Source organism: Protopterus annectens, chromosome 3.part0, assembly GCF_019279795.1.
Source record: "Protopterus annectens isolate FY-2018-M chromosome 3.part0, PAN1.0, whole genome shotgun sequence".
Classification (NCBI taxonomy): Eukaryota; Metazoa; Chordata; order Ceratodontiformes; family Protopteridae; genus Protopterus; species Protopterus annectens.
In genome coordinates, this window is record NC_056731.1 from 1,127,559,742 (window position 1) to 1,127,582,731 (window position 22,990).

Genomic DNA, 22,990 nt, shown 5'->3' on the forward strand with positions numbered 1-22,990 from the left:
GCTGAGCAGAAGCATGATTACGTAAAGGGGCCTTGTAGTTTATTGATGGCAGGTAGTGGGAAAGTAGGCTTCAAGAAAGAAGCAGGATTTTGCAGGGCTGTAAGATATTTAGTGTTGGTGGTGTTTGAAAGCAGGTAGAAGGTAGGTAAGTAGTATTTTCTAAGAAGGTGGTATCTTTTCTTATGTTTCTGAATGCAAGAAATAGAGGGGTTTGAAAGAATACAGTATGAGGATGTCGTCAAGACAGAAAGTAGTAAGGGTTTATATTATTACTATTATTATATAATAAGAATATTATATTTTGTGGAATATATTAGCTGAAGGTTTTTAATACTGATATAAACTGGAGTGTGTTTCTTTAAAAATGTTAAGGAACTGCTTTTGAATAAATCTTTACATTTCCTACTCACTGATCATTGAATAATACAACTATTTAAAAGCAGAGTGACTCTAGTCTCTGCTTGTCGTACTTGACTGTTTAAGCTGAGGTTCCAGGGTATCTTTAATTGTATATGCTACAATAAAAGTTTAGTTTTAAATAAAATGATGTGGTGGATTTAATATAAGAAGTTCACATGGATCAAGACAATAACAAATAAAGATAGATTATTCCTGTCCCATCTAAAACTGAAAGTGGGTAAATATTACTGGCTTTTAAGAAGTTTACAGCCCAGCTAAGGGATGGAGATACCTGGATAAAGTGAAAATGATCACAGGATCCAAATCATTTATGAGATTTTTACTCCATCAAAAGTGACTGCCACTAAATCACCCAAGCCTACCTATCTGAGAAAAAAAATCAAACCTTACTGGGTAGCCATCCTACGCTAATCTGGGGAAAACTTGGTGGGACTTCACATAGCAGTTTGCCAAATGGACTACTTGCAACACCTCAGTATACTGCAAATCACAGTGCACCACATACTATATACCCACATTTCTAAATACGCATCTGATAGCACAATTAACATTCCATGCCACTACTCCAGTACTAGACATATAATACTTTCTCCTCATAAAATATGGCCAAATATTATTTAAAACTTATAAATTAAACACTATCGGTCACTAAAATGTAGCTTATAAATATATCTGTATTTAAAAATTACAAACAAATAATGCCTCAGCTTATACCTTCTATGTTTAAAATCCACACACCACCACCACTACTTGCCTTGCTGTCCTCTCAGCTAATCAACTGAAACCACCAAAAATACCTGGTTGACACCGACTAAAGTTTACATTAAAGCTATCTCAGCTGCAGCTGCTGGTAACCTACTTGACAAACCTGAAATGCAAGGTAAACAATGTCAAGATGACCTGCTCTCTGCCTTTCTGCAAAAGGCAGTCATTATCATATCTTAGTCTCACCACTTAACCATGCTTTGGAATTTCCTCTGCATGAAATAACTTATCCTTCCTTAGAAAATGACTTCTGCTACACCTCCAAGTTGTGCCATTTAACAAAGGCATTTTGAGATAGTAGTGTAATCTCAAGCCCAGGAGAACATTAAGGTGTACAAGTCTACTTACCTGGATTCATTATGGTTTAAGGAAGGGGACTGCACCCTAACTGCAATTTACAGCACAATGAATTCCATATACCTGATACAAAGGTAGGTCTGCTTACCACTGCCTTCGCTGTAAGCTTAATGAATGTCTTTGAGGTAGAGGATTATTCACTGATACTAGCTAAAACAAACAGTTTAGGACTAGAAGAAGGATAGCCACTTAGTTTAAGAGTTATTCAATGCACCAATCCTTTCAAATTGTTTATAGAAATGCTTGCACTGAGCTAGGTAGACATAAGGCAGTCTTAGATGCCATCTGTTTTTTCATTATTTATTAACAGGTTGGTACCCAAGTTACCACAGCTGCAAGTAACTCTGTATCCTGACATCCTTATCCTTTTAAGAGGGGATAAATCAGTTGCATCTTCACAGGAGAAGATACAAACACACTTTAACAGACGTGTACAATACATGTTAATAATAATCTTGTGTTCAGTTTCAGCAAATGTCCCTGACATTATTTAAGAACTAGGGGAAGCCAATGTTCTACAAGCTACAAGATAATCCTAGTAAGCAAGTTTTGAATTACAAATATCTGCACATTTTGCTGGATATAAATTATCCATGCTGCACTGTGATTAACACATTGCTGAAATTATTTGACTTTATGTAGTAGTTGTGATAGTGAAGAAAGTGTGTGTGTGTGTGTGTGTGTGTGCATGCATATTTCTGTTGACAACTATGGCAGAAAAATTTGTGAAAGTCCTACCTGAAGGAAGCACAAGCATGTGTAAAATAACATAAAAAAGAGGCAGAATACCAACACTAATGTAGTACCTTAATGGAAGGCACACCACCTGCTTTCACACTGTAATAAAATCACTGCTTTTAATTAGCACCGACAATAGGGTTCATGACCTGTAAACTGAAAAGGAGATAAATTTCTGTTTCTCACGCTGACATAAATTTCACTTTTTCACACTATATTATGGGTCAGTTCCAAACCCTGCTAGGTGTGAATCTGTTAAAGAAAGAGACTGCAGAAGTATACAAATTGCTGATGGTTAAGGTATTCACTCTCTGACGTCCTTTCTGTCTTATTTGCAATTTGTCACTTGTTGCCTTACAGAATTTGTTTTTCCAATTTAGTTCATGGTTGGGATGCTTTCTGTGTGGAGTGTGCATATACTCCCTTTGTCCCTGGGGATTTCTGTTGGGTTCTTTATTTTCCTCCCACCTCCCAAAGATATGTCATCTGTGTGCATGATATGTGGAAGTGAGTGAATGTGTACAAACAGTTTCTCTGCATTATGCCCACTGAGTACTGGGATAGGTTCTGGCTTTCCTGTGACTCTGAACAAAAAGTAGGCATCTGCATAAGAATTAATTAATTGTTCTATCCACCCTGGTTATCTATTCCAGTAGTTCAATGTCCAAGCAAAAGCTACATTGCTTGGTGCCTACGACATCTCTAAGGATACAATTAAACAAGGAATCTTTGGTAAAATCTGAAAATCCTGAGAGCATAAAAATAAATTCTGGTACACTATCCATATATAAGAGCAAGCACACGCACCAAACAGCACCCATGCCACCAACAGTTCATCATTAGTGTGATTACAGTAAGTTATCTCATGACCTTCAAAACAAAGAAACTCAAGTCTTGTCCAAAGTAATTTATCAGGTAACTTGAAAAATAAGATACCTACCATGTTTGTGACAGACTGACAAGCAGCAAGGCTTCTACTAACTCCTTGCCAAAATACACAGTGTCCTCTATTCCATGCCTACTCCATAGAGAGGAGGTCCAATTTTTGCCCACAAGGGACACTCCTAATGAATCATAGAAAGGCCTAACACTGAAAAAAGGAAAGAAGACAGCAATCTACTGTTATGGTAGGCATATCATATAACTGTAAGCATATCACATAACTGTACTACACTATTTCCAGTCATGAATCCTAAAGGGAGGGACACCTGCCTGAATCCTACACTCACTATGGCAACAAATTACTTCCTGCCTTTGAAATGACACTCATTATATAACATCAAGGAGAAATGTTGACAGATAACAGACACAGCTACATAAGTTTCAGCAGAAGGAACCTCCTTGATTAAAGCCAAAGAAACGGCAAACCAGCAGAATTAACTTGAGCTGTCAAAAAATTGATTTATTTTCAGAGTCATAACATTCAGGCATGGGCAGCACAGTGAGTGGAATTGTTACCTCACAGCAACAGGTTCCAGGTCAGTTCACAGCTGTGGTGACTTCTGTGCAGAAACTGCATGTCCTTCCTTTGTGCACGTTTTCTCTGGGTAGACTGTTTTTTCTCCTATATCCCAAAGGCATTCAGTAGATGGATGGGTGACTCTAAATCTTCCTTAGGTATACACATAGAGAGAGTGTGTGTGTTTGTGTGTTACAAAAAGAGAGAGAGAAAATATAGAAGAAAGGCCTGGCAACCTGCTTCCATTCTCAACATGTCTTGTAAACTGTGGTCGGCAATGACTTACAAAAATGGATGAAGCAGGAATATAATCTGCAAGCCATTCAGTTAAGTTTTACTTAGAAAATGCTATGCTTAATGTATGGCCAAGTATCAAAGAGCATACCCCTAACAATAATACAATAGAAATAAAAAACAATTATAGAAAACAGCCTTCCATAGCTAAGGTGAATTCCAGATCAAACTGTCAAGTCAAAACTGACAGAGTTTAGAAAAAAATAAATACAGGTGAAGTGTTCGGTTCTGCATAGGGTAAATAAAATACAAACTATCACAAAAAAATGCATTTTGTTAAAAAAATCAGACCTAAACTGCTATATATTTACTATAATGGTCACATTTCCAGTTAATTGATTAGGATGAAAAAAAAAAACATAAAACTAAGAATTCTCTTTTTAAAATTCAAGAAGTAGCTGCTTCACCCTGAATCTAGGAGGATAATCTAATACATTCCCAGCTGTATCTTCCAATTTTCTGATAATTTCATTACAATAGGTCAGTCCACTCTGGAAATATAGGCCTCTATCTATAATCAGGGAGCAAAACTAGTGAAAACATCAATAAATATTACAGGGTCAGATTTCTGAAAAATTGTCCAAACTAAAGAGATTAATAAGTCTGTGTCATTTAAAAAAAGAGAGAGACAGAGACCAGGCATACCTGAACCACAATCTGTGACTGGTTAAGAGACCGTATGTATTCCATTAACACTGCTGTAATAAATTTGTGTGGTCCATCCTGTAAATGGGGGAAAAAAGGCCTTGCTTTAAAGAGTCCAGAAGTACAAAAAAATAAAGTATTGCATATTCAAAAACAACATTTCACTTCGATATTATTCCTTGTAATTTACTTGATATTTTCCAAATAAAAATAACTCAATGCAAAGTTACAAAAAACAAAACAAAAACTTCAAATTTTAAGTAGAATATATTTCATACCATTACAAATTGTACAGTAAACAGAATACGTCATATAGTATTTTACATAGGTTTATAATACTGTAGAGGTCTGTTCATACCAAAATGCTGTTAATTTTAGGGTTTTCAGGTCCTGGTGAGGCTGACCAGATCGATGATTCAGAAGGTCTGTACAAAGCTCCTACATCCAGGGCGGATGTACTAGATGAGCCCAGAAGAAAGGAAATCAAACTTGTTGGGACCAAAAGGAAGCAATGATGATAACTCTAGCCTTGCGTCTTCTGGCTTTCTGAAGAAACTTTGTTATGATAGGAAGGGGAGGAAAGGAATAAAGGAGACCCAGGGACCAGCTGTGAGCTACAGTATCCCTCAGTGACCCTGTGGAAGGAAAAAGGCAAAGTAATTGCAGCACTTGCTATTTAGGGATGAAGCAAAAAGATCACAGCAAGGTTGGTCCCACTGACTGAAAACCTGTGTTGACACTATCTGACTGAGAGATCACTCATGAGGCAGAAAAGTAGACCTGCTTAGCTTGTCTGTCAGAACACTGGGAGTCCCCAGTATGTGCAATGCAATGAGAAAATGATGGGAAGACATCACTCATTACCACACTCTCATGGCTTACCGGCAAAGTGGATATGATCGGGATCCTCCCTGCATGTTGATATATCAGACCACTGCCATGTTGCCCATCTGTATTGAGATCACACCCCTGGGGAGGGAGCTTTGAAAGGCCTGCAATTCTAGCAGGACTGCCCTCATCTCCAAGACACTTATGTGAAAACTGGCTTCTATCACTAACCAAAAACCTTAAAACATCTTCCCTTTGAAATACCCCCCATTCCAGAAGGGAAGTGTCTGCGGTCACCGTGGCTATGGGGGTGGGTAGGGAGAACTGTTGACCCCTTGACACTATGGGGGCAGTCGAGTCGTGCACCAACTGATGCATTTCCTGCATATTGGAGTATGGCGTACTGGTGCACGCTGATGGTGAGACATCAAGGACCACTGAACAGAAACAGTCCACTTCAGGACTTTCAAGCAGTATCTTGTTTGAGGAATTAAGAGTGATTGAAGCAGCCATCAAACACAAAGTCTGAAAATAAGTCTTGCTGGGGGACATGGGTGGTGAAGAATCTCTTGAGTCTACCTGATGCAGGGATAATACTCTGGACAGTGGAAGTTTGGCTATCTGAGAATTTCTATCCAGGTGGCATCCAATAAACTCTGCTGCATCGGTGTAAGTGGACTCTTTGCAAGACCGATTTTAATTCCCAACTACGGAGCCAAGTGCAGTATGAGGTCCCTGCACTCGACTAGTAAATCCTTGGCTGGTGCAGTGAGGAATCAATTGTCTGAATATGAAACACCTGGAATAAAATTACAGATGCAAAGAACTAGAAAAATTATAGCAAAAAAATACTTATCTCCAAATGTCAGACCCCCTCAAGAACTATGTCCTTCTGGATCAAATGGCAAACAAGATCTGAAGTACTCTGGGGAAATGAGGGAATTATGGGTAGGGAACGAGTCAGCACCCTGCTGCATCCAAGCTTCTGAAAAAGTGCCGAGATTGGACCTGGTCAGATTAGATAACCCAAAAGGTTGAATTGAATGAAAACAGACAACATCTGATCATGCAAACTTCAAAAGTCCAACCAATTAAACTTGAAGGGGACCACACTGCTAAGTTACTTTTGAAAGGCTACTGTACTCTTGACAAATCTTCTTGTTAAATGTCAAGGTTAGAATGAAATACTCTGTGAATTGCCTTCTGAAAACTAGACAAATTATATGTCAAACATAACTGTGTGCAATACTACATGGTCTTACAGGTTCTCTTGCTCACCTGTGTTTTCATATTAAAAATCCCACAAGGGTACAAAAGAGATATTACTCCAAGACTAGTGTTGAAGGCAAATAAATTTCTTCCAGGCAGCCTAGTGCTTTTCCCTTGCTGTAATGTGTCAGTCATCTCATACTCTCCAGTTATTTTTGGTACAGTGTTGAATTCAGGAAAAATGAAAAAAAAAAATATATATATATACACACACACACATACACACAGATATATATATATATATAGATATATACATATATATGCACAGAAGAACTCCAGACCAAGATACACAACAGGAGGGGTAATGGTATATTACTGAATATGAACCTTCTTACAGACCTATCATTACATTGCATACACAGTTTGGATATTTAAAAAGAAAAGATCCATCCTGTGTAACCTCTAGGACAAGTGTCTCTCGTTAATCAACCCAGTTGGCTACTATTATGAAAACATGTGATAGATGACAATAGTCCTGATGAAATTCCTGCATACAGATATAATGTCCAGCTTATACTGACTATCAAACGTTTTTAGGGAAGGCCAGTTGCAGCTACAAAAAATGTCAACAGTGGGATTACTGAAGAAAACAACAGAAGTAGCCATTACTCAGACTGAGCTTTGGGAGTTGCAGGAAAAGTCTTCACATATTTACTGTGACACAATTCAATGAAACTGGTTAATGGTTTAGAAAAGGTGAGCTTACAAACTTTCTTATCAATCAAAATTTAGCAATTAGTACAAACAGCTGTGTATCCTTACCAAAAAGAGAAGTTATGTACCTACCATAACGTTCCATGTTAGTTGTCTTCATCTCGCCTTCTTTCTTGCTGGTTGGGATCAGAGCCGATCCTCGGCTCCGACTCGGCCATCTTCTATAGCTCGAGAGCGGTTTACTGGCTCGAGGCTACCCCTTATCCCATGATGCCTAGCAATAGCTACCCAGATCTCGTTTGAAATAGCTAACCCCAGACATAGCCAGAGAATAAACCTGTCTTAACAAATAGGTTGAGTATACCTTACATATTCTCTAAGTCAGTAGAGGAAACAAACCAGAAAAACACTCAGCCAGTGAAACCAGAACTCCTCTTGGTCCAATAGGACAGGGGGACGGAGGGTGGGACGCAAGAAAGAAGGCGAGATGAAGACAACTAACATGGAACGTTATGGTAGGTACATAACTTCTTTATGTTAAGCTGACTATCTCGCCTTCGTTCTTGATGGTTGGGACAGCGTCCCTAGCACCTACAGTCCTGGGCGGCTCATTGGAACAGACTCTTCAGAACAGTGGAACCAAAGTCAGCTCTGCTCCTGGAGACCATATCTAGCTTGTAATGAGAAATAAAGGTATGAGGATTTGCCCACGTAGCAGCTGCACAGATAGAATCCATGGGCAACCTAGATTGGAAGGCTACAGAGGTGGCCAAGGCCCTAGTAGAATGACCTTTCGGTTTGATAGGTAACTCTTTGTTCCTTAATTGATAAATGAAAGTAATAGTGTGAGACAACCACCTGGATAAGGTCACCTTGGAAACTGGGAGACCTTGTTTGCCTAGAGCATAGGAAAGGAATAGTTGGTCCGACTTCCTTATTTCCTTAGTCCTGTGCAGGTAAAAACGCAATTGTCTATGAACGTCCAATTGGTGTAATTTGTACTCTGCCTTGTTGGTGTAGTTAGGGGAAAAACACAGGAATGTCTACAGATTGGTTTAAATTAGTTTCTGAGCAGACTTTTGGAAGAAACAAAGGATTAGTTCTCAGAGCAACCCTGTCCTTATGAAAAACCAAGTATGGAGGACGAACACATAGTGCCTGAAGTTCAGAGAGACGTCTGGCTGAAGTAATAGCTACCAGAAAGAATGTTTTCCAAGACAGAAACTTAATGGAGCAGGACGCTGCTGGTTCAAAAGGGGGCAGAGTTAAGGAAGTTAGTACCAGATTAAGGTCCCAAGGAGGAGGGGGATCTCTCACTGGAGGCCGAAGGAGAGTGGTCCCTCTCAAAAAAAGCTTTACAGAGCTTATGAGACATAATGTTTCAATTTGACAAACCAACATGAAAGTTAGAAATGGCCGCTAATTGAACTCTGACTGTAGCAGAAGTGGACCCGGAATGAAAAAGTTGTGCTAGGAATTCCAGAATTTCATGGACTGGGGCTGAAAAGGGATCTACGTTCCTAGCCTCTGCCCAACAAGAAAAATGTTTCCATTTACTAGCATAAGTTTTTCTGGTTGTGGACTTGTGAGAGGAGACAATAATCTCACGTACAGCCGGAGAAATGCTGGGAAGCCTGGCTAAGGTTGGAAGTGGAACAATCAAGCTGTGAGCTGGAGAGTTTGGAGGGATTGATGCAATCCGCCTGACTGATGAATCAGTAGGTCTGGAATTAGATCCAGAGTCCAAGGTGGATCGAGAAGGTAACGGTGCAGGAATGGGAACCATATCTGTCGAGGCCAGTAGGGGGCAATGAGGATAATTTTGCAACCCAACGATATTGCTTTCTGCATGAGTTTTGGAATCAGGGGAAAGGCTTAAAGAAGTCCCCGAGGCCAATCGTGGACTAGAGCATCTCTGGGTGAGTGACCTGGAAGTGGAAGAAGGGAGAAGTAGTTGTTGCATTTGCTGTTGAAGGGAGTGTCAAAAAGATCGCAACAAGGCCGTCCCCATTTGCGGAAGATAAGATCCACAACTTCCTGATCCAGAGACCACTCGTGAGGCATGACAATAGCCCTGCTGAGCCTGTCCGCTATGACGTTGGACCTCCCAGGGATGTGCATCGCAATCAGAAAACGTTGGGAGGAAATCGCCCACTGCCACAGTCTGAGTGCTTCTCGACACAGGGGGTAGGACCTGGTTCTGCCCTGCTTGTTGATGTACGACACCACTGACATGTTGTCTGTTTGAATTGCAATGGTCCCAAATGTAAGAGAGTCCTGAAGGGCTTGCAATGCTAGGAGTATGGCTCTCATTTCTAGGACGTTTATGTGCAGATGGTACTCGTGAGGCTGCCAAGTGCCTTGGACTGTCCTGCCCTGATAATGCCCCCCCTACCCTATCAGAGAGGTGTCTGTGGTCACTGTGGCTACCGGAAGGGGCTGAATGAAGGGTCTGCCCTGAGTCACTAGTGGGGAGACCATCCACCAGGAAAGGTGCCTTTTGCATGCTTCTGTAATCGTGATCATGTGAGACATGGGTAGCTGTTGGAAAGACCACTGTGTGAACAGAAGCCACTGAAGGATCCTCATGTGAAAGCAGGCCAGTGGGATTAAAAGAATGGCTGCTGTCATGGAACCCAGAGTTTGAAGGACGAACCTGACTTGGATTCTTTTCCTCTGCATCAGAATTTGTACTTGCTGATGAATTGTAGACACCCTTTCTGGAGGTAGCCTTGCGGACATGTTCCTTGTATCTAAGTCTGCGCCTATGTAGGTGATAGATTGACAGGGCAACAAGGCAGATTTTTCGAAGTTTATTGTAACGCCTAACTGGGAGCAGATTGTGATTGTGTAGTCCCTGGCTTGAAGATGTTGATGCCTGGTAGTAGTAGTGAGGAGCCAGTCGTCTAGATACGGAAACACCTGGAATCCTCGACGTCTCAGGTGAGCCATGACCACTGCCATACATTTGGTGAACACGCTGGGGGCTGTGGTGAGACCAAAGGGCAGAGCTCTGAATTGGTAATGACTGGCTCCCAGCCAGAAGCGAAGAAATCTCCTGGAGCGCCTGTACATCTTGATATGGTAGCACGCGTCCTGAAGATCTATCGAGCACATGCAATTGTCCTGACCCAGAAAGGGTAGCATGGACTGTAGTGTGACCATCTGAAACTTTGTTCTTTGTACAGACCTGTTTAGTCTGCTGAGATCTAGAATTGGTCTCAAGTCCCCTGTCTTTTTTGGTACTAAAAAGAACCTTGAGTAAGTTCCGGATCCGTGCTGGTCTGCCGGGACTTCCTGGATGACTCCCTTTTTCTAGCAGTTTTGAAACTTCTATTACTGCTTGGTCTTTCAGATTGGGTGGAACATCTGGAAGGGATTTCCTTGACGGTAAGGGGGGTTGACAGAAGGGAATTTTTTACCCTCTGGATATAATGGACCTTACCCATCTGTCTTGCGTTAAATCTTGCCAGGCTTTTGGGTACAGTGAAAGTCTTCCCCCTACTGCCTCCATTGGTGAGCAGGCGGGCAACCCTTCAGGGATGCTGAAAGGGCTTATCAGAGAAAGATTCTCTGTTGCCCTGGTTCTGCGGACCCCCTCTGCCAAGAGGGCAGCGTCTGTTATTATTGTTTCCCCCTCTGCCTCTGGAGGAAAAATCACTACGTGTGTCAGGCAAAGAGGGTGTTGGTGAATGACGCTCGAAAGGGTTCCGCAAAATTACACAGCCGCATCCATGCATGCCTCCTAAGGGCCACACACGTACCTGTGGCTGTACTAGCACCATCAGCTGCATAGGAAATGAGCCTCATGGAGGAGTTAACTGCAGAATTAAGCGTTGCCAGCTGGGAAGCTACTTTAGCTTGAGCTCCATCAGCTGATGGATCTTGAAGGGTATCTCTGAGCTCTTTAAGGAGATCCCTCTGAAGCCGGGTAAAATGACATAAGTAGTTCAGTGACCTCATAGAAAAGGTCGCTGAAGTGAACATTCGCTTCCCGTATCTGTCCATGGTCCTAGACTCCTTGTTAGGAGGATGGACAGATGAAGAGGTTTCCGCTAACTCTTTTTTGGTGGCTGCTGCTACCACCATGGCATCAACAGGAACACCTTTGGTAAGGAACTGCTTATCCCGGGGTGCTGTGATGAATTTGCCAAGTCTCCTCGGAGTTGGTTCCACTGTATGCGGAGCTGACCAAGCCTTTCGAGCCACCACTGCCATAAGTGGATGGAAAGGCGGAGAAACCCAGGAGGTGGAAGGTCGGGAAGCAAACGCATCAAGAAATACAGACTCATCCTTGGTATGGGCTAGGGGATTCCAGTTCCCCCTCTGCTTAAGCATTTCTAGGATGTCCGAGAAGGAAACATCTTCAGAGGGGGATCTTGGGGACCCTTCCAATTCATCTAAGTCTGTATCAGAAGTGACAGACTCAGGGAAGTCAATGTGCTTCCTCTTGCACTTCTTCTTATGAGGAGGTCCTCTGAATGATCAGGGGAGGCCTCGGAAGAGGAAACACCTAATGGGGTGCCCTGGAGTGCTGGTTCCCTATGCCTGGGGTCTGGAGGAGGAGCAGAAGTTGGCACAGGCACTACAGGGGACGGAGCCAGTGGGGCCGATAGTGGAGCTGACTCAGTGGTCAGCACACTCCTCCTCATGACATCGAAGGCATCCCTGCCACGATGCAGAGAAAGCTCCGGTTCCGAGGAAATCAGAATCCTTCTCCACACCGAGGGAGACGGATCTGAGGCTGATGTAGGAGCCGAGCTCACCTGCGCTGAAGCTCCGAGAGGGAGAACGGGGTCGGACAAGGGTCCAATGCCACTCGCCCCCTTGGAGCTGATGAGGGAGCCCCAGTGCCCAGATCCCTCGACGGACGGCACCACCGAGGGGATTGGAGCCGACAACAGAACCGAAGGAGATAGAGTTATCAGAGCCAACGGTTCCACTACTCGAACCCCAACGAACTCCGGCTCCGAACTCACTGGAGTCGGAGGAGAAACATCGATCGAAATGGACGGAGCCGACACCTGTTGAGGAGGGCTGGACAACATCTTGGCAAGTGCCTGCGACTTTAGCAACCTACTGACCACTCTCTCCACATCGTGATCAGACAGCCTAGAGGATCAAAAGGAGTGAGAGGATCTGTGACTGTGCTCGCTCTGAAGCAAGGGAGACCGAGGAGCGGAAAGTACCAATTCCAATGAAGGGGACCTCAGCCTCTTGTGGCTCCGCGAAGGCTCCAAAGATTCTGATGGAGCCAACGGGGAGATAGTCTTATCGGTGCCAGCCGGAACCAAAGTAGAGGGTAGAATCTGAACCAAGGATGGCTCCGAACTTGGAGCCGACGGCTTGGTAGATTTAGGGGATTTCACAGGCTGAGGTGTCTTGGTCGGTGAATCCTGGGGCTTTAAAAGACCGCTAGGAATAAGCTTATTCTTACGCTCCTGCAGGACTCTTGGACTAAATGCATGGCAGATAGAACAAGAGTCCTGCAGGTGCACAGCGCCTAAACAATAGACGCAAGAAGTGTGTCCATCTGTCAGAGACATTTTCTGACAGCATGAGTCACACTTCTTGAATCCAGACACTTTGGATTCCTTTGACATCCTGAAAGGAGGAAACAACAAATACCACAACAGCTACCAAAGCAAAATACAATCTACACAAAAAACACACTGTACTAGGAGACTAAGTAAAGGATTTTTTTTTTTTTTTTTAATAGAAAAGTCACTATCTTAAATGGCTAGCCTATGAAAGAAAAGTAGAAGGAAAGCCTCTAACCTAAATGGCTAACCTGACAAGAAGAGATGGGGCAGGGAGAACTCTCTAAGTTAAACGAGTTCTACAAGGAAAGGAAGGGATACTACAATTAAACACTAGCTGTCACAAAAAACAAGACTAAATGTTAACAATAAAACACTGAAAAAATACAATTCTAGAGTAAGAAAGTTATACGAAAAAACTTTATACGAGCCTGAGCCAGAGAAATGACACCTTGCAGCTGAAGCGGCAAACGAGATCTGGGTAGCTATCGCTAGGCATCATGGGATAAGGGGTAGCCTCGAGCCAGTAAACAGCTCTCAAGCTATAGAAGATGGCCGAGTCCCAACCAGCAAGAATGAAGGCGAGATAGACAACTTAATATTAATTAGTTCTGTCCACATAATATCTAAGCTGTTTGTGGACATCTAAACACTACAGGAGGTCATACCTCCCAACCATACCGATTTACTCGGTTTTTACCGAGTTTTGGGGTCCAAATGAAGGGGTGCCACGATTCCCGAGTGGCACCCCTTCAATTCCGATTTTTGCCTTTTTTTCCCCATTTTCAAATTTCGGCGCTTTCAGAGCTGACGTCATCACGTGCGCGATGACGTCAGCTCCATCAGGGCTATCAGCCAGTCGGAATTGAGCTTCCAGCTACAAATCTGCAAATGCGAGCGAGCGGGAAATCATCTTTTAGCACTCAGTATAGTAACAGTCAGAAAGGTTTGCAAGGAAATCGGCATTTGGGGACTTAACAGACGTGAAAGCTTTACTGGACTCGTTACAGCTAGGAAATCCTTACAGTTTATAAAATCGGCTTGTTTGGTTTGATTTTGGTAAGTGTGCTTTTATGCTTCTGCCTCTCCAGTTATGATAACTGAATTTGAAACAGTGATGTTAGTAGTGCTGGGTGAGGGTTCTGATATAACTACTCATGCCATCTACAGCATTTTCAACGTAGATGTAACTATCATTGTTTTTTTTTTTTTGCAAACTGTATTGATGGAATATGTACAGTAAGTTCCGTGTTCCCTACTTGCAGTTCGTAGTATTTATAAAGCAGCCAGTGTCAACCATAACCCATATAACTCAAACTCTGCAATCTGGCCTAGTATGTATCACCTTCTGACCACATTGACTCATCTGGCCATCCGCATCTTGTGAAGTCAGCTCTGTTCTAGATTTCTGGACAGGAATATTTGTAATTGTCCACGCTTTAGCCGCTAAAGCTAAATTATATTTTGAAAGTAACAGGTAATAATGTATAATCTGAAAGCAGCTCAGTGCAGAATGTGTATTAATCTAGCATCTAGTAGCAGTGTGTGGCATGAGCCATTAAGCTACAGAGTTATTGGGCTTACTTTTTTTTAGTGAGTGTTCAGGTGGTTTTCTGAAGGCCAGATGTCAAGTTTGTCTTACTAAGTTGGTTTAGTTCGTAAATGTAGTGCTTGAGCTTTGTATCCACTTTAGTTGGCATGGCATATGCATTTTCTACTGAACTTTGAAGTTTTCCCTTCGTTGGAACTTTTCTTCTAGAGCACTTCACTAAAAGGGTCATGGATTTCTTTCTGTGTTATGTGTAGGGTCTGCATATTAGAGACCAAATACTGCAAAGGGGATGCAAAGGTGTGAATTACACAGATTTGAGTAATTTATTTCCAGTCCAGAAACACAAAAGAAGTGTGCAATTTTATGGTATAGTGATTGCTGGCAGCACCATATGAAAGCAGAAGACAATAGGTACAGAAGCACAGACACAACTGTGGACCTGCTAAACAAAAATGCAGCTGTATAAACCCATAGATTAGAAGCAAAGCTCCCACACTGTAGATATGGTGCAAGGTGCTGAGATTTGTATACATTTGCCCTAGGTAAGTAATAGCAACTAAACAGTTTGTAAAGCTTGGAACTAGGATACTAAATGGGAAAAGCTAAATAATGTCTACATTACCCCATTCTGTAGCCATTTAAGGGAAATTCTTAACATTGTTTGTAACTTGTATGATTCAAAAGTGCCAGATCTTAGCCTGAGTCTTGCCCAGCGGACCGATGTTATGGACTCCCATGCCGCTAGGTGCCCTGGAACGTCCCGACTGCCTCCAGAGTACAGCAGTCGGGCAACCCTCAGGGTTGCTGTGGCCGCTCAGAGAAAGGTTCCCTGGACCCGAAGTTTCTGGGAGCCCTCTGCCTCTAGGGCGGCGTCCTCCTGTCCTCCTCTGCCACGGAAGGACTGGTTGTCCGAGCAGGCTGGGACTGCTGCGACTTCGAACCACATCTTCTTCTGACCCTTTGGTTCCTAGAATAGGGCCTCTGGGGTGCAGAGAAGCGGATTCCACGGCAGACAGCGTCTTCCGTCCTTTCGCTCTGGGTCAACATCTCGCGAACGGTCTTGCCAAACAGAGCAGAACCATCAAAGGCGTCGCAAACGACGCTTTGAAGGGCTCAGAAAAATCGCAGTGGAGCCAGGCCTGACGCCTAGTGACCAGTCCTGTCCTCAAGAGCTCTAGCGCCTTCCGTGCATGGGAGAGTAGCCGATAGAAGTATTAGTAACTGACCTAAGAGTGGCCATACGGGTGGAGTGCAGAACTCTGTCCTCCTCGAAATGGACTCGGGGATGCAGCGTATTCTTTAATAAGATCTCGCTGCATCCTAATGACATGTGCCAAATAGTTCAGCTCCCTTACCGAGAAGGTCGCGAACTAAACATCCGCTTCCCAAGCGGTCCATCATCGAGACTCCTTGCTCGGTGGGTGGACTGAGGGACTCTCCTGAGCCAGTTCCTCTTTGTGGCCGCCGTCAACATGGCATCTACCGGAGACCGCTTTCCCCAATGTGCCCGGCCGGATGCCGGACTAAGGATCCTATCCGGTCTCTTCGGAATTGGCTCCTCGGTGTCCGGTTCCTTCCACGCCCTGGTGGTAATAAGGTCCACCAGGGGTCGGCAGGGGACACCCAAGAGGTAGACGGGCCCGCTTCAAATGCCTCCAAGAACACGGACTCGTCCGAGGAAGACTTGGGGCAGACCACCCCTTATACGGAGCATTTCCATGATGTCTCCAAATGAGACATCCTCGGGGTGACCGTGGGGAGCCTTCCCCTTCCTCCAAGTCCGTGTCTTCTGTGAGAGACTCGGGAGTCAATGTGCCTCCTTTTGCGTATGCTTGCAGGGACATCCTCTGGGGGCTGTCAGAGGAGTCCTCGCAGCAGCAATTTGCTCCATAGGAGCAACTTGGGGCACAGAAGCGGGCTGTCCCAGGGGCCGGATGGTGGAAGCCTGGCCTAGTGCAGAGGGAGCTGGACGGAGCCGAACAAGTGCCGGGGTCCGGAGACCTCAACAGAGCCCTCTCCACTACATCAAAAGCGAAGGGGCCGACCACCAAAGGATCCGACAATCGGCTCCCCTCGGATCCGAAGAGTGGACTGGAGCCGGCGCGGCGCCGGATCCGGCGGGACAGTACGCTCCGACACAGGCGGCGCCGAGCACTGATCCCCGGATCCGAGGCTCGGATCCAGGCTCCGAGAGGTCGGATCCGACGCACTCGAGGGCAGGGTCGGATCCGGTACCAAGTACTATCGGCGACCCACCCCGCCGAGCTGCTCGGCTCCAGCTGCTCCGAACCCGGATAGCGGGTCGGAGAAGGAGCAATAGGCTTAAAAGGGTGTTGAGCTCCCCAGAGGGGAGGCGAGCACTCCCATCTGCATCTGGGCCTGGATGAACCTTCTCATCATCCGTCCAGATCAGCATCAGAAAGGCTATATGTAGATCTCGAGGCTACCGAGGTAGGCCTGGAGTGCCTCCTCGATAGCCTCGACGGAGATCGGTCTCCTCCTCCTCAGGACCCGTGAAAAGCACACAGGGGACTGGAGCCGAAGGAGGAGACTGAGCCGACACGGAGCCGGGAGAAGCCGCTTGGCTGGCGGGGCCGAAACAGAGGTCTCGGCCCGCCGCTTGTGCTTCTCCTCCGGTCCTTTTCTAGCATCCCTCTCCTCTCCAGAAACGGGAGGTTGAGTCCCAGGAGCAGGAGGGGTGCCACAGGGGAATAACAGCCACAGTTGTTCCCGAAGGAGGCGGAGGCGGGCGAGTCTGGCGGTAAAGACCCGCCAAGACAAGCTTGGACCTCCGCTCCCTCAGTGCCCTGGGGTTGAACCCTGCACAAATGGAGCAACCAGATGTGAGGTGTTCAACCCGAGACACTAACACACGAGTGTGGCCATCAGCGGTGAGAGCTTATGGCCACACTGGGCATTTTGAAAAATAGATTTGGGCTGATCAGCCATTCAAATCTATAAAGCTACTAAAAGTAACTTAAACAAATACAGACACACAGACCCAACACACACACTCTATGCAACAGCGAGGGGAGGGAAAAAAAAAAATTACTTAATTTAACTCTAAATAAAACTATCAAAGAGGGAAACCTAAACTTTCACACAGAAATACACAAAAAACTTTAAATTTTCTGATTTAACAGGTAAGAAATAACCACTTAGCTGAGAGCTATGAATACAAATCCAGTCACCAGCGCGGCAAACGAGATCTGAGGTCATGAGGGTAGAGCAGGGCATTATGGGTGAGGGGAGGAGCTGAGAGCTTGGATCCATAGCTGGAAAACCATGCCGGTTCGGATCCGATATCGGATCCATAACCCACAGGTTGCAGACAAATGAATATCCTACTTCAGATCTTCTATTACTGCTTGGTCTTTCAGATTGGGTGGAACATCTGGAAGGGATTTCCTTGACGGTAAGGGGGGTTGACAGAAGGGAATTTTTTACCCTCTGGATATAATGGACCTTACCCATCTGTCTTGCGTTAAATCTTGCCAGGCTTTTGGGTACAGTGAAAGTCTTCCCCCTACTGCCTCCATTGGTGAGCAGGCGGGCAACCCTTCAGGGATGCTGAAAGGGCTTATCAGAGAAAGATTCTCTGTTGCCCTGTTTCTGCGGACCCCCTCTGCCAAGAGGGCAGCGTCTGTTATTATTGTTTCCCCCTCTGCCTCTGGAGGAAAAATCACTACGTGTGTCAGGCAAAGAGGGTGTTGGTGAATGACTCGAAAGGGTTCCAAAATTACACAGCCGCATCCATGCATGCCTCCTAAGGGCCACACACGTACCTGTGGCTGTACTAGCACCATCAGCTGCATAGGAAATGAGCCTCATGGAGGAGTTAACTGCAGAATTAAGCATTGCCAGCTGGGAAGCTACTTTAGCTTGAGCTCCATCAGCTGATGGATCTTGAAGGGTATCTCTGAGCTCTTTAAGGAGATCCCTCTGAAGCCGGGTAAAATGACATAAGTAGTTCAGTGACCTCATAGAAAAGGTCGCTGAAGTGAACATTCACTTCCCGTATCTGTCCATGGTCCTAGACTCCTTGTTAGGAGGATGGACAGATGAAGAGGTTTCCGCTAACTCTTTTTTGGTGGCTGCTGCTACCACCATGGCATCAACAGGAACACCTTTGGTAAGGAACTGCTTATCCCGGGGTGCTGTGATGAATTTGCCAAGTCTCCTCGGAGTTGGTTCCACTGTATGCGGAGCTGACCAAGCCTTTCGAGCCACCACTGCCATAAGTGGATGGAAAGGCGGAGAAACCCAGGAGGTGGAAGGTCGGGAAGCAAACGCATCCAGAAATACAGACTCATCCTCGGTATGGGCTAGGGGATTCCAGTTCCCCCTCTGCTTAAGCATTTCTAGGATGTCCGAGAAGGAAACATCTTCAGAGGGGGATCTTGGGGACCCTTCCAATTCATCTAAGTCTGTATCAGAAGTGACAGACTCAGGGAAGTCAATGTGCTTCCTCTTGCACTTCTTCTTATGAGGAGGTCCTCTGAATGATCAGGGGAGGCCTCGGAAGAGGAAACACCTAATGGGGTGCCCTGGAGCGCTGGTTCCCTATGCCTGGGGTCTGGAGGAGGAGCAGAAGTTGGCACAGGCACTACAGGGGACGGAGCCAGTGGGGCCGATAGTGGAGCTGACTCAGTGGTCAGCACACTCCTCCTCATGACATCGAAGGCATCCCTGCCACGATGCAGAGAAAGCTCCGGTTCCGAGGAAATCAGAATCCTTCTCCACACCGAGGGAGACGGATCTGAGGCTGATGTAGGAGCCGAGCTCACCTGCACTGAAGCTCCGAGAGGGAGAACGGGGTCGGACAAGGGTCCAATGCCACTCGCCCCCTTGGAGCCGATGAGGGAGCCCCGGTGCCCAGATCCCTCGACGGACGGCACCACCGAGGGGATTGGAGCCGACAACAGAACCGAAGGAGATAGAGTTATCAGAGCCAACGGTTCCACTACTCGAACCCAAACGAACTCCGGCTCCGAACTCACTGGAGTCGGAGGAGAAACATTGATCGAAATGGACGGAGCCGACACCTGTTGAGGAGGGCTGGACAACATCTTGGCAAGTGCCTGCGACTTTAGCAACCTACTGACCACTCTCTCCACATCGTGATCAGACAGCCTAGAGGATCAAAAGGAGTGAGAGGATCTGTGACTGTGCTCGCTCTGAAGCAAGGGAGACCGAGGAGCGGAAAGTACCAATTCCAATGAAGGGGACCTCAGCCTCTTGTGGCTCCGCGAAGGCTCCAAAGATTCTGATGGAGCCAACGGGGAGATAGTCTTATCGGTGCCAGCCGGAACCAAAGTAGAGGGTAGAATCTGAACCAAGGATGGCTCCGAACTTGGAGCCGACGGCTTGGTAGATTTAGGGGATTTCACAGGCTGAGGTGTCTTGGTCGGTGAATCCTGGGGCTTTAAAAGACCGCTAGGAATAAGCTTATTCTTACGCTCCTGCAGGACTCTTGGACTAAATGCATGGCAGATAGAAAGTACAGTTTTGTACCTACCATAAATGTAGATGTCCGAACTGGATAGCATCTGCAGTCATAACAAGTGGGTTGTCCTGTCGTCAGGCAGCCCTGCAGTCGGCGGATTCCAAAGTCCGGGTCCGGCTCGCTGATGTCGCACTCCACCCGGCGTCATCTCTGTTGGTCTTCGGTATAAAAGCATCAGCCGACGCCATTTTCCTCAGTGTTCCTTGCCCCAGATGCCAGTAGCCCTCTTGCAGGCTAAAATTTGGATAGATGCCAATGTTTCCAAATAGATAGAGGTAAACACAACAATAAGTATATATGTACATATATACAAACAAATACACCATAAAGACTCCCCAACAGCTAGCTATTAGGAGGGTAAACACCCTAGGAGTACCACAGAGGGAAGGAGGGAGGTAATCCTGACTGCAGATGCTATCCAGTTCGGACATCTACATTTATGGTAGGTACAAAACTGTACTATGTCCTTCATGGATGCATCTGCAGTCATAACAAGTGGGTAGAATACCATAGCCAACTAGGGAGGAGGATAAAAGTAGATTATGGTGTGTTTAGGATCCTTGCAGTACAGCAGTGGCAAACCCTGCTCGGGATCTGGAATATAGAGGCAAATTATAATGCTTGGCAAATGTATGCACGGAGGTCCAAGTAGCCGCCTCAATAATGTCTTTGGTTGCCACTCCTCGTAAGAAGGCTGTGGTAGTGGCGGTTGCCCTTGTAGAATGAGGTCTTATGTTCTGTGGAATTGGTTTTCCATGGAAGGAGTAACAGTATCGTATGCAATTTCCTATCCATTTGGAGATTGTCTGTTTGGAAATAGCTTTTCCTTCCCTTCCTGTTGCATAGGCTACAAAAGTTGGTCAGTCTTTCTGCTATTTTTGTTCTGTCCAAGTAGTAGCGTAGCTGTCTATGTACATCCAAGGTATGCAGTATTCTTTCCCTCTGTTTTGTGGGTTGGGAAAGAAGGTAGGTAGGTGGATTGCCTGGTTTAAAGATACTCTGGATACCACCTTGGGCATAAATGTAGGATTAGTCCTCATGGACACTCTATCTTGGTGGAAGATTAGGAAGGGTTGCACTGCCATTAAGGCCTGTAGTTCTGAAACCCTCCTTGCTGAAGTAATTGCCAGTAGGAAAGCAGTTTTCCATGACAGGTGTTGTAGGTCTGCTGTTGCTGCTGGTTCAAAGGGCGATAGTGTCAACTTTTCTAGCACAAAGTTTAAATCCCAAGCTGGTAATGGTGGTTTCCTTGGAGGTTTTACATTCTTGATTCCTCTGAGGAACTGCCTGAGCAAAGGGTGCGAAAAACAGGTGGATCAAAGCTGTATTCTGCTGAAATAGCTGATGCATGTATCTTGATGGAGGAGTAGGACAGGCCTGAATGAAGAAGTTCGCCAGATACTCCAGAATGTTAGGCATATCTATGTTTGACACATCTTTTCCTCTTCGGTACTCCAAATGACAAACCTTTTCCATTTTCCAGCATAGTTCCTTCTTGTTGAAGGTCTGCGTGCTTCAAGAATAATGTCTTTAACTCTTTGGGAAAGTTCTGGATTAGCTGCTGCTATGTGATGTTCCATGCAGTCAGTTGCAGCGTTTTAGGTTTGGATGTATGATGCTGTAGTTGTTCTGAGTTAACATCAAAGGCATCAGGGGTATTGGCCACATATTGTTCCGAGACATGCTCTTCAGTAATGGGTACCAGTGTTGTCTTGGCCAGTTTGGGGCTATCAGGATTATCCTTGGACGTTCTTCCTTGATTTTTAGTAGTACCTTGTGTATCAAAGGAAGAGGTGGGAATGCATATGCTGTTAGGCCTTTCCAGTTGAAGGAGAGTGAGTCCACTTTCCATGCTAGTGGGTGGAATGTCCTTGTGCAGAATTTTTGAGCTGGTGATTGAGAGGTGATGCGAATAGGTCTATCTGTGGCATTCCCCATTTCTTTGAGATGGTCTTGAAGATGTCCGGGTGCAGCTTCCATTCGTGGGCATCCGAAGTGGTTCTGCTTAATATGTCTGCTAGAGTATTGTCTTTCCCCGGTACAAATATTGCCTGTAACTGAATGTTGTAGCTGAGTGCCAGGGTCCACAGCTCCAAGGTCATTCTGCATAGGGGGTATGAATGAGTGCCTCCCTGTTTGTTGATGTACCACATGACTGTGGTGTTGTCTGTCCTTATCATCAACTGGCCCTCCTTGAGGAATGGTTTGAACTTTTGGATTGCCAGTTTTACTGCCAGCATTTCTTTTAGATTGATGTGCAGGTGAAGTTGATCCTGTGTCCACAATCTTTGCATGCATCTGTCCAGCATGTGGGCCCCCCATCCTAGGTCTGAAGCGTCTGTTGTGATGGTCTGGCTTGGTTGACATCTGCGAAAGGGTAGGCCTGGGTTTGACTGGCATGCCTGAGCCCACCATAGGAACTCCTGTTTTAAGCATGGAATTAGTGGGATTTCTGTTTCTAGACTGTGTCTGTGTTGGGACCATAAATTCTTTAGGTACCACTGTAGTTTCCTCATATGTAGTCTGGCAAATGGGACCAAGATTATGCATGATGCCATGAAGCCCAAGGCCTGCAGAAATTTTCTTGCTGTTAACTTGTTCAGTTTTGTTAGTGCCAAGAAGTAAAGAGGAAGTTCTTTTGTTTTTCTGTAGTCAGGAATGCCATTTGTTGTACTGTGTCCAATTCAGCCAAGAATGTCCTTGTTTGGGATGGTATCAGCCTTGACTTTTGTAAATTGACTGTGTATCCCAGTCCTTGTAGCAAGTAAATGACCCTTTGTAAATCTGTTGTCAGCTTGCTTTTGTTGTCCCTTGTAGCAGGCAGTCGTCCAGGTATGGGTAAATTTGAATTCCCTGTAGTCTGCAATGGGCGATTACTGATGCCAGGCATTTTGTGAATACTCTGGGCAGTAGATAAGCCAAAGGGCAATGCTGAGAATTGATAGTGCTCTGATCCTGCAAGA

General features: G+C 45.2%; 1 protein-coding gene across 1 annotated transcript in view; it reads right to left on the reverse strand.

Annotated features, from left to right (window-relative positions):
* Nucleotides 1-22,990, reverse strand: part of RMC1 (regulator of MON1-CCZ1) — a 1,444,591-nt gene that overhangs the window by 388,127 nt on the left and 1,033,474 nt on the right. Inside the window, exon 16 of the mRNA XM_044065362.1 lies at nt 4,679-4,756. Within this exon, the coding sequence (XP_043921297.1) occupies nt 4,679-4,756 (78 nt within the window). The remainder of the gene's footprint in view (nt 1-4,678; nt 4,757-22,990) is intronic.